The 12,877-nt window shown below is 41.5% G+C and overlaps 1 protein-coding gene across 4 annotated transcripts in view; it reads right to left on the reverse strand.

Moving 5' to 3' along the window:
- TGFBR3 (transforming growth factor beta receptor 3) overlaps nt 1-12,877 on the reverse strand; it is a 212,207-nt gene that overhangs the window by 41,343 nt on the left and 157,987 nt on the right. For all 4 annotated transcript variants that reach the window (XM_075002232.1, XM_075002233.1, XM_075002234.1 and 1 more), the window contains exons 6-7: nt 4,001-4,169; nt 2,789-2,936 (exon numbers count right to left, since the gene is read on the reverse strand). In XM_075002232.1, the coding sequence (XP_074858333.1) occupies nt 2,789-2,936; nt 4,001-4,169 (317 nt within the window). The remainder of the gene's footprint in view (nt 1-2,788; nt 2,937-4,000; nt 4,170-12,877) is intronic.

A 12,877-nucleotide genomic window follows, 5' to 3' on the forward strand; every position in this document is an offset into this window, starting at 1 on the left:
TCTTTCCCTGGGGCTTTTCCAGAAGAGAGTGCTTTCAGCGCGTTGCTGAGTTCTTCCAAGGTGGGCTCAGCATCGAGTTCAGTCATGGTGGGCAGAGGCTCGATGGCATTCAGGGCTCTCTCTGTAACTATGGTCTCTCTGGCGTACAACTGTGAATAGTGTTTCACCCAGAGTTCCATCTGCTTGGTTCTGTCCTTCAAGACCTTGCCTGTGACTGACTTAAGTGGGGCAGTCTTTCTTTGTGATGGACCGATGGCCTGCTTGATCCCATAGTACATTCCTTGCATGTTACACCAGTGTCCATGGCCTGCTGAATCTTGGAGCAGAGTTGGAGCTAGTAATCATTGGCACACTGCTGAGCAACCTGCTGCACTTGACTCCGAGCAGACTGGAGCGCCTGCAGGTTCACCTCGCTGGGAGAGGACCTGTATGCAGCCAGTGCCTGTCTCTCCTTCTCAATCAGGGGCATCAGCACTTCAGTGTGGGCTTCAAACCAATCAGCAGACTTGACTGTCTTCTTCCCAAAGGTAGATATCGCAGTATTATAGATAGCGTCCCGTAGTTACCATCTGTTGCTAATATCAGTGTCGTCCGGGCGGGGCAAGGACTCTTCAAGTGCTTGGACAAACTCGCATACTTTTGAAGGGTCACGAGTCTTGCCAGTGTCAATGTGCGACCTCTCTTCCTTTTTGGAGTGAAAGAATCTTTGTGGCTGGATGTCCACCTTACTACACACGAACAAATGGTCAGTGTCACAGTCTGCGCTGTGGTAGCTACGTGTCACCCTGACATTACCTAAATGGCTGCGTTTGGGGAGGATGAGGTCAAGCTGGTGCCAATGTTTCAATCTTGGGTGTCGCCATGAAACTTTGTGCTGGCGTTTGATGTTGAAGAAGGTATTGGTTACGCAGAGGTCATGCTGGGAGCAGAGTTCAAGGAGGCGCTGTCTGTTTTCATTCATCTTCCCTGTTCCGAACTGTCCCAGACAGGATGGCCAGCTGTGGTGGTCGCTGCCAACTCTGGCGTTGAAGTCGCCAAGGATGAATAGCGGCTCATGGGAAGGTACCTCACTGATGGCAATGCTAAGTTCATCATAGAACTTGTCCTTAACTTCCTGGGCAGAAGTTAAAGTAGGCACATAGACGCTGAAGATGTTGACCATGCCCACTGGTGTCTGAAGCTGGATTTTCAGCATTCTCTCAGTTCCCACATTTGGTGGTATGACTGAGCCAACCAGGCTGTTTCTGATTGCGAAGCCAACACCGTGTTCCCTGGTCTCTTCTGGAGGCTTCCCATGCCAGAAAAAGGAAAAGTCCTTCTCCCTGAGACATCCAGAGGACGATAGCCTTGTTTCCTGGAGGGCCACAATGTCCATCTGCAGTCTTCTCAGCTCGTTGTTAATGCTTGCTGTCTTCCAGGGGTTACTAATGCTCTGTAGGTCTTCTGTATGGCCCGGCATCATGGTCCTTACATTCCATGTGCCCAGCCTGAAGGCTGGATTATTTTGTTGCTTGTTTGTTTTGCCTGGTGTAAGGTTAATGATCCACCTGTCGGTGATTCCCTAAGCCCCATACACCCAGTGGAGCAAGTGACCGTGGCGAGGCAGCACCTACTTGGCTGGGGGCTGCGCAGCTTGAGGCGGGCAGTAGCTGCTCAATGAGATCCAAAGACCTCTCCTACCATCAGAAGCAACCCCTGGTGCCTCACTGTATGCCAATCGAGAGCAGTGCCTTAATACCGGTAACTGCTGCTTCCCGTGTTGTGTCACCGCTCAGAAAGCGATGCTGGAGTGTCCTCTCCAGGGCGCAGGCCTGGGCAAGTAAGTTTGAAGAACCAGCTGATGCCCAGCAGCAGGTTCCCCCTCTCCACACCACTGACATAATCCAAGGGAAAGGCGAAAGCCAGTGCAGCTTGGCACCAATGTCGTCGCAGGAGCTGCCAGAGTGAGATTGAGCACAACTGCAAACTGCCTTAGGGGCTCCATCTCTGGATTTTTCCTCGGGGTTTACTCCCAAAGCCTTTCCCATGACTAGGTATCGCCACAAGGCAGCGGAGGTTTTAAATCAGTTTCCTTCTCCTAGGTGGGCGGCCTTCCCAGACTGATGAGCCTCATCTGCCCAAAGCAGCTGGTTTTAAGGCACCAGTCACCCGCCTTCGCCCCTTCTCCTGTCAGTGCAAACAGTTTCGCCAGGCTTAGAAACTAAGCCACACGTGAAGGCCAGGAGCTGGACTTCGGTTGTCAGAGGCTATTGGAGACGCACGCCATGGGAGCATTTTATAGATAGTGGGAGCTTATCCCCGCTATCACCCCCGGCTATGGCAACCCTTAAAACCACTATCTTGAAACCACTATTACCACTATAAGCAGAACTAAACAGTTCCCACTTCTGTAGGAGATGAAGGTGTACTTTTAGTTTAGATCATGCATTTTGGCCCCTGCAGGTATCTTGACCACTTGTGAGATGGGTTTGTCAATTCAGTCACTGAGGTACTGGCAAAAGAGAAGTGAACATATTTTTTCAATGTGTGAGCAATCTGCACTGCATAGATCTCTCAGGCATCAGGTAAGTGGGAGGTATTTGCATCCTAATCAACAGCCCTATCCTCTAAGTGGCCCAAATGTCACCAGCTGCCAGCTGTATATTTTCCTCCATTTGTATCTAGGCACTGCTGAATACTGATTTGTGAAAACTGCTAGTCTGTAATTGTATTCTAATTCAGTCACATACCATATAAGTTACTTAACAGTATTTTACCTCTTGGAAATTGAAAAAATGCTTTAACTTACAATTACTTCCAGTTTTCCCTGAATGTCATGTGACTTGATAACCCAATTGACGGACTTTTTACACTTGAGGATAAGTAGCAGGTCCCTGACAAGCGTGACGTCTGGCTGAGATGGTCTAATGTCAATGATTATATCCACCTGGAAAGCACTGTATGTGGAAAATAAAGACAAAAGTAAGACCAGAATGCCAGAAATTTTCAGCTATCAACCTTCTTCCAACATCAAGTTTCCAATGTCTGGCCAGCTGATTAAAATGCTGGAGATTATCCCAGGCAACACAACATGTGCAAAGCAGATTGTTATTTTACACACACTAAAATGATTTTACATAACAGAATCAACTGCTTTTTCAGACTAATACTTATTGTTCAGTATCGTATCTCTTATTAACAGAAAGCTTTGTTACTTCTTTTGGCTATTATTTAAGGCAGATTAAATTGAACCACTAAGTTTGCTTTCTGATATTTTTTTCTCACTGCAGCCTGACAACACTTAAATATACAATTATTTCAGTTTTCTATTGGTATAGATATATTAAAAATCAGAATCACCCCATCATACTAAAAAAAACTAGGTAAGTCCAGCAACACTAAAAAGTGGAAAAATTAAAATTTAGTAAAATGTCTGCCTGTGCAGTTAAGCTGTGGAAATTCTTTTTACTTAGAATTTTGCATATCTTTTAGAAGTATTAAACTCTTGTGTTTAGTTTCCAATACTTCTGGATATATAGTTACTTCAAAACGAAGCAAACAGGCATCCAACCCACTAATTCCTGGAAAATTGAGGAACATAATCCAGATTTTTAACAGTGCAGAAAAATAAGTAGAGCAAGTGGATTTGTGTGCAGCAATAGCATTTCCTCATGCAGAATATAAATCCAGTTAAAAAAAAAATCTTCATTTTCATCAAGTCAGACCATAAAAGTGTGCTTGTTGCCAAATAATGGGCCTCAATCAACCTTTCCATTTTTCTTTAAAATACAACAGCCTTTTTCTTGACTCCTGTAGTTAGGTACATGTCCTTCTTAGCTCCTGTGGGTTTCTATGTAGCCTAATGTAATGGGCACATACTTTGCAAAGATAGCTGCCCTTTCAACATGGGACAGCATCTGGACATGTGACAGGATTGAGGCAGATACTTAATTAGTACGCTTCTTTTTTAATCATAAATTTCACTAGTACAGGTTTACCAGTAGCTTAGCACACAGTTTACCTGTAGGGATTGGAGTTTGGAGTGATTAATTCAATAATATGAACTTCTCTTTCTTGATCTGTGGCAGACAAAAGGCAGCCCTCTGCTGTCTTGGGTTGTAGATATCCCGCAAGGTAATTCAGAGAGAGGAAGTTCTTTTCTATGTTGCACGTAGGGGGAAAAACTTGATCTGGGGGGGGAAAAAAAGTAGGCACCTATACATAGATATATACGTATATACTCTCACCCAACTTAAGTGTTTCACTTAAAGGCATCACTTCCTTGTAATCCTGACATTACGTAAGTGTAGATGGAACACTAACAATCTTGAAAAAAATGTAGAGAAGTACACATATCTGGGGAGCAACATAACGTATGATCTAGACTATAAAAAGAAAATAGCAACTAGAATAGTAAAAGCAAGAGCAACTTTGAAGGCGATGGATAAAATCTGGAAAACCAAAGTGATTATCTTAGGAATGAACATGAGCACCTTGAAAATGTGTGTATTCGGCAGCTTGTGGTATGGATGTGGGACACAGGTGATAATGAAAGATTTGAACAGTATTGGCATTGAAGAGGAATTGTTATAGAAAGATCCTGAGAACAGGATGGATGCAGAAAGTCACCAACAAGGAATGATACAGGAAGACACAGCTGAAAGAGAACCTACTGCAAGTTATACAATGCAAGTTACAGCTATTCAGACATATTTGCAGAATGAATGATGAATGAAAAATCAAGACTCTGGTATTCGGCATAATGTACCGTTCAAATAGGAGAGGCAGACCCCACAGAGAATGGGTAGATGATATAGCAGATTGATGCAGAGCTAGTCTACAGAAACTAAGCCACTCTGCACTGGACAGGGCAAGATGGGAGCAAATAGTGAGAGAGGCATCACACACCAACGGTTGTTGATGATGAGATAGTACACCAACAATCTTGGAAAAAAATGGTGTTACTATTCTAACAATACAGGACATATCTGAAGCAAAAACTATAAATTGCTGTATTTATTTGTCTTTACTTTCACTATACTGTACTTATGGAAAACATAACTAAAATTTACTTATGGTTAAAATGCCAGTTATTTGAGAGTTCTGGATAATAAAATGCTGGATATGAAAGAGTTTACTGTATTCTCAGTTTTCTTACTGTGTGTGTTTAACCATACCTTGCATACAGCCAGTTACTTGGTTTTCTCTATATACTCCCTTTACCTTGTTTGTATGAATATTCATACAGCAAGAGGGAAAACTGATTTACAAAGTCAGAAAAGTTAGAGTGAAGATTCAATGGCAAATATGGTACATGAAACTACTTAACTTTTTTTTTCTTTTAAATACTGCTGAGATTTCAATTTGATGGTGGCCTTTTGACTACGTGATGCAAAACAGAAGCAGTAGTTTTGGGGGCCAGATTTTTAAATGGGACCTTTAAAGTTGCATTCAGAATACCAGCATTTCCATAAATACCTTTTATTTCTGTAGGACCTTCCATCTAGGGAAGTGAAAGTTACTAAACGTAAGACTTCATCCTCATTTTACAAATGGAGACACTGTGGCACAGAGATCTTACGTGCCATATCCAAGGTCATACAATAAATCAGTATCAAGAAAAGAAACTCCCAGTTCTTTATTTTACTCACAAAACTATCCTTTCAAAATCAGTAGTATGATGAATAGCTATTGTGCAGACAATATTGCACAACAGACTTGGAAACTGAGCTAAAGCCACTTGTAACATTTGATTATAATGTGGCTGACACATCTTTCAAGCGGCTTCTAGTTTGATACATAACTTCACAGGGGCCATTTCTACACACGCCACTTTTTCCGAAAGCAGCATGCTAATAAACATCCTGGAAAATGCTAATGAGGTACAGATGTAAATTTCCAGCACCTCATTAGCATATGGTCACATGAATCTGAGTCCGGAAGAAGCTCTCCTGGACTCCAAAACTGTGTGTAGAGGCGTGGCCCCCGGGGCATCTCCCAGAAGGAAATCCTCCTTTTGGAACCCCCTTCTTCCTGAAATTTCTTTTGAACTTGATTCATGTGACTGTATGCTAATGAGGCGCTGGAAAGTTACATCTGCACCTCATTAGCATTTTCTGGGCCATTTATTAGCATACTGCTTTCAGAAAAAGTGGCATGTGTAGAAAAAGCCATAGAGTATAGCAGCCGTTACTTTGAAAACACTTTGTTAGTGTCTACACAACACAAACGCTATTTTGAAAATTATTTTGAAACAGCAATTGGCTTATTTCAAAATAGATAAGCCTCATTGCACAAGGAATACCACCTATTTCAAAATAGCTATTTTTGAAATACGGGCTGTGCATGCAGGGAAGAGAGTCTGTTTTGAAATTCATTTCGTGCGTAGCAGCGTTATTTAGAAATGCGCTATTTTGAAATAAGCTATTCCAGAAAAATCTCTTCCGGAATAGCTTATTTCAAAATAATGCTGCTGTGTAGACATAACCATAGAAAGTCCTGCAGTCCCTAGGCACAGCGGAGCCAGCTGAAAAGGCTCCTTTCCCCACTCCTGAACAAACCTTCCTTTGAACACTCTCTGCTGCCTCCTCTTGAGAATCTTTCTATAGAAACTATATGAGATTATAGTTATGCCGGCTTTCCAACAGAGCACTCCCTTCACATCTGTTATGTGCCCTGCCAGATGATGAGCCCTCAGTGCAGCTGTGATTCTGCCAGCTCCTCCCACGCAGGATGGAAAATGAACCTGAGATGATGCATACGGAAATCAAATTAATATATACAGACAGATGAGAGCTATTTAATCCTCAGCACCAGCTCTGCAGGACCTTTCATGCTATAAATTAATTGCCTCTCAGTAGGTCATGGATGATCACCACATGTTTCCTATCATTAGCCACCGCAAAGAGCTTGATTCCTGTTCCTGGCATCTTCATTAAGCATTGCTAGAATTTTCAGTCAGTTTCTCCCATGGCTACTGCTACTGAGACTTCTCATGCTGGGCCTATTCCTGATGGTACACACTCCCTCTGCTCTTCATTTTAACACTGTCTCACTGGCTATTTGACATATACATGTAGTTTCTTTTTTTTTTTCCCCTCATATAACTTTATTCATGGCAGTGCTAGTTTCCATGATACTGATTGTAACAGAAGATAAAAGGAACCTCATGCTGCTTTGGTCATTACGTTGTAGTTTATGATTTTTTTCATTGTCTGAGAGTGGGATTGTCCATTTTTAATAAGTTATTTAATTGGTATATAAAAATGATTTATGGAGGGGCTGGTTTACAGCCTCTCCACCTTCCTGTCCTCTCCGGACAATACGACTATGGAATTTGTTGTGAAATGTACTTGGAAAGAACATATGATAGCGTCTCTTGTCAGACTATAGAGATGCTGTGAAACACAGTTTGCCACCACAGTTCTGCAATGTAGCTGGCAGCTGCATCATCTTCAGATTCTGCCTGTTTGCTTGGATTAATGTGTGGTACTATACACTGGGACTGGTGGTTTCTCTGGGCAACACCTCCATTTTAGATGAGAGAGGTCGCTCTCTGCTACATTGTGCATGATTGGGGTGTTACCTTGGGGGTCTTGGCCAATGTGCCCGAAATTGGACACAGCTGGACAGCCCCGGCTTAAGAGTATTAGGAGACACTACTTAGATCACCTTTTCATTATTGCCATGGTTTTATAATTCTGCTGTAAAAATTCTGTCCAACTGGATCTTGTCTTTCAAAGTCTAAGTCTGGCAGAAGAGAGAAGTTTGGGATTTCAGCCCAGGAGCAAGCAGATGAATCTCTCTTGTCACTCACGTTGATGGTTTAACTCTTCTTTTACACACTGCTAGTCCAGAATGTTGAAGAGAACACAGAAGTCTCAGCTTTAAAAGGGTACCAACAGAGGGGATTTAAAACTACTGAGGAAACCTTGTGACCCAACAACTCTTCAGTGTGAGTGGAGTGGGGAGAATTTTGGAGGGCTCTTCCAAAGAAGCACGTGGCATGAGGAAGGGGCAGACCAGAGAGAGATCAGTGGTGACTCTGACTTCAATCAGCAACCCCAAAACAATTAAAACAATTCAGCATGAAACTCTGTAGATGAACTAGCAAAGGCTTGAATGTTAATTCAACAAAAAATCTGCAAACCAGGTGGCATAGCACCACTTTCTACTTCCACACACACTTATCTCTGACAAAGAAATTAACTACAAGGCAGGTACACCCAAAATTCATGGAGCTTATTCTCACAAGATTTCTGAGCAACAAAACCAATAACTGTAAGAAATGATTGAAGGAATAATTAGTATCTACAGCAACAGCATGCAATAGGCCATGAGTTGGCAACCAAAATAGCAAGAAGAGCCATTTTTTTCAAATTTGGTTAAAAAAAATCAATAATTCAAGAGCCACAATGCATGTGAATATGAGACATTAATATATAATGGCAAACCATACTTTCCGTAACACCTATTTTAAGAACAGCGCACAATGATTTGTAATGTGATACACATTTACTGCAGGGTATTCACAAATTTTTACATATTCTATTTTCCTCACACATTGTGTTTGTATTCCTATCTTCATGACTTTCACTCCTGAATAATTATGCCAATTTTACTTCATGTTTAATCTCAGTTTTCTTTTTTAAGATGCATGTTGCCCTTTATAGTAGGAATGCTGCAAGCTTCCTTTTCAAAATCAAGACTTCATTAGCAACATGATCAAAACACAGCTGCAGTATCATATCCCACAGTGCACTGCACACATTAAAGGGGGAGTTATCCAACATTTCAAGATCACATATCATTTGCTATTTAGATATGAGTTGTTCATTGCTGGGCTTTTAGATGTTCGCCATTTATCAAATAATCAGAAGGTTTTTTTGTTTTGTTTTGTTTTGTTTTACGTTGCAATTACAGCATTGGGAAACACAAAGTCCTTAAAGAGCCGCAGCTTGCAGGCACATGCAATAGGCTATTTGTTAACTGATGCTAACCAAACCCAGGTCGCATCCTAGAGAAATTTCAGCATTTGTACCAGCAACACCTGAATACATTTCATCTCATAAACGTGTTGTACACTCTGTATCCCAAAATGTGCATGTTTTCTCCTCATGTGTGGCTGACTAAGATTTTATTTAGGGAATAGTTCCACTGACAGGTCAGTGAAAACACAATCCAGTCTCACTCTCTGGACACTGGTAAGACAGTGATCAGACTGTTCCTCAGTTCTTTTCTGGGTTCCTCTTCATTTTTTGCAGTAACACCATTTCATGTATATTTCCTTGGCCCAGGATTTCAGTAGAGTTTGTCTACATTCTGATTAGGCCTTTCCATGTGATCTCTAGTCTACCAGTTCCATTATAAAGTAAATTCTTTTGTATCCAGCAGCACTGGGATGAGGAGGTTGCTGGATGTTCAAATATTCTGGATAACAGAGAGGTATACTTGACAATGCATAATACTAAAGAAAAACAAGATTAGATATTAAGAAACAAATAAAAATGTATGCAGAGTACTTTATTTACCAAGCACAGTGATACTGTACGCTGTAAACTTATACTGTATTTATTTGTATTTACTTTCACTACACTGTACTTCTGGAAAATCCAACTAAAATTTACTTATGGTTAAAATGTCAGTTATCTGAGAGTTCCGGATGATGGAATGAGAATGCAGTAACCTCTTCCATATCCGGCAATGTGTGGCATCTCCAGGATTTTGTATGCTCTTAGCCCTAACCTGGTTTTCTAGATGTCCACCCTTCCTTCAGCAGCCATTTCTTTCTTCACCAGTGTTTTCTTAGAACAGCAAAGTTAGAAGTGGTTTTGTCCACGGAAAGAGCCTTCTTTTTCAGGTGCCAGTCTTCACTCTCCCTATCACTGCATAAATTTTTTGTTCAAGTTTATTCACATTATTATTGGGGCCCAAACATTTGAAAAAGATGAGCTTTCCTGGGCCAGATACTGCTTCCTTTACTCAGTCCTTTGGAAATCAGGTACAGGCTGAACCTCTCCAATCCAGCACTTCCTTGTTTGGCAATATCTGTAATCTGGCATGATTATAGTCGGCCAAACAACAAACTGCGGCTAAGTTTCCTTGGGTCTCAAAGTCTGTTTACAGCCACCAGTTCTGGTTCTGTGTTTTTTGCTGTTATTTAGCTCTAGCCCTAAACATCTTCTACGAGCCCTGTAAGCAATGGAAGTTTTGGTAATGCTGCCAGACTATATTGACCTCCTGCATTCTGGAAAATTCTCTCTTTCGGCACTGGTCAGGTCCCATGGGTGCTGGACTAGAGAGGTTCAAACTGTACTACCCAACACAAGCGTACGTGATTGAATCAGGTGCCCTAATTCATACCAAGTAGAATATGCGGGGAGTTGGGAACTTGGTTTAAAACAAGTAGGGGTATGAGACAAGGAGATCCAATATCGCCAAGTATCTTCATTGCACATCTGGAGAGAGCGATGGAGAAGATCAAGGAAGAGGTAGAAGGGATATCTGTCCATGGGAAAAGAATTAACAACTTGAGGTTCGCGGATGATATAGTTATCATTGACGAAGATGAGGAGAAGCTAGTGAAAATGGTGCAGGTGTTAAACAAAGAAGGGAAGCGATACGGACTGATTATGAACATTGATAAAACAAAAACAATGGTATTTGGAGAGAAGGAAATAGGAAGGAAGATCAGTGTCGACAGTATTGAACTAGAAAATGTAGAGAAGTTCACATATCCGGGGAGCAACCTAATGTATGATCTAGACTGTAAGAAGGAAATAGCGATTAGAATAGCAAAAGCAAGAGCGAGTTTGAAGGCGATGGATAAGATCTGGAAAAGCAAAGCAATTAGCTTAAGAACGAAGCTGGGCATATTGAAAATGTGTGTATTCAGCAGCATGTTGTACGGATGCGAGACATGGGGGATAACGGAAGATTCGAAAAGAAGAATATTGGTATTCAAAAGGAGTTGTTATAGAAAGATTCTGAGAATAGGATGGATGCAGAAGGTCACCAATGAGGAATTATATAGGAAGATACAGCTGAAAGAGAACATGTTGCAGAAGGTCATACAATGGAAGCTACAACTATTTGGACATATTTACAGAATGTATGACGAATGAAAAATCAAGACCCTAGTATTCGGCATAAGGGATGGTTTGAATAGGAGAGGCAGACCTCACAGAGAATGGATAGATGATATAGCAGATTGGTGTGGAGCTAGTCTACAGAAACTAAGCCACTATGCACTGGATAGGGAAAGATGGAAGGAAATATTGAGAGAGGCATCAGACAGCAACGGGTGCTGAGCTCATGGTTATTTATGATGATGATGATGAAGAATCAACTCCCACTGCAGGGGAAATTGAGGATGCTTTAAACTTTTCAGGAGCCAATCAGAGCTTGCAGGCTGGGCTTTGGGTAGCGAAACCATTGGCTCAAAATCCTGAAAACCTCTTATCCAGTGTATGTTGCATTTTGTCCAATTTTGTGTCTCAGCAATTCTCTTTTTAAATTTGCAGGGAAGGGTACTGCAAAGGGACACTGTGAATAATGGATCTTCTTGCCATATGACTGCGTTGGTCCATATGCTGAAGAAATCTGATTTCACTCTTCAGCCCATTTGAGGATTTACATTTCGTATCTTGCCAGGAATTAAAAGACATTTTGAATCTAAAACTCAAATAGCGTTACAGTTCAACTTGTTTGGAGGAACTCCTTGAAAAAAGGTCTGTCGTGGCTGCTTGCCAACCCCCATCCCATGTGGCTATTCCTGGTTGTATTGTGGTATTCAACGTTTTTTAACTGGAGCCAAGTTTCTTACACATTTAACTACTTATCTGATTGAAGATTTGCAGATCAACCTACAACATTCAGTCAGATTTTGAAGGACCTAATTAATTGTTCATTTCTACAGCATACAAACAACTACCACCTGCATACATACATTCCAAAAGCAGCCGTGAAGGCAGTTCAGTTTAATAAACTAATAAATATATTTCTGAGTGACTCTCTGGCATTGAAGTCTCAGACTGGTGCCAAGTAGAAAAGAAATCAAACAGGGGAATACCTGCAGAAATTTGGCAGGTTTTGGCTAAAACCAACACAAGCACATTCTGATTTGTGGGGGCAAGAATCACTGATCAGGAAATGAAGTGATCACGTGCAGGAGTATGGGAAAGCATATTTTCTCCACACAGTCTTGGTTAACTGGCTAGGTGAATTAGAGGGTAATTTCATCTTTTCCAACATTACTGCAGGTGCACTGCTGAATTAGGCAGCCCACTTGTTCTTGTAAATGCCATATGTTTATTGCTAGTATTATACAGTCCCTGGATAGCATTCTGTGCCAGTTTTACAATACCAGGGCATTGCCAGCTGTGCTGAAGACAAAGCCCTCACTTTGATTATCTCTGGACTGTGCTCAGTCTGTAGCTCAGTAATATTTACAGTGTGTTTTGGACCCAACATTGCTTTAACCCACAACTCAGATTATGCATCCAGAGCACTAAATGAAGAGAAAGTTGCAGCAAATTTGTGAATGCCTCTGACTTTTTCTGATTCCAAATGGTTTATGCAGAATACTTGTCACCCTCCACCTATCAGCTAGGCCTACAAGAACATTATTCTTCCTAGAAAGCTGCACTCAGCAGTACCCTTCCTCTTTATGAAGACATCAGGTGTTATGACCTGTGACATGAAAAGGTGTGCAACTGCCTTTGTTAGTGAAAGAAGTTGCTGACTGAACTGGTAAATGCAGGAAGTATCCTCCAGGTCAGCATCACATAGCAACTCTCTGACAGAGTGAAATCCAAAAATAAAGCAGCTGTGAAAGAGTTTACATTATTTCAAATGAGGTTGAATCCTTGAGACTACAAAGTACATGTGTCAACCTGGG

This window comes from Carettochelys insculpta, chromosome 9 (genome assembly GCF_033958435.1).
Source record: "Carettochelys insculpta isolate YL-2023 chromosome 9, ASM3395843v1, whole genome shotgun sequence".
NCBI classification, from domain to species: Eukaryota; Metazoa; Chordata; order Testudines; family Carettochelyidae; genus Carettochelys; species Carettochelys insculpta.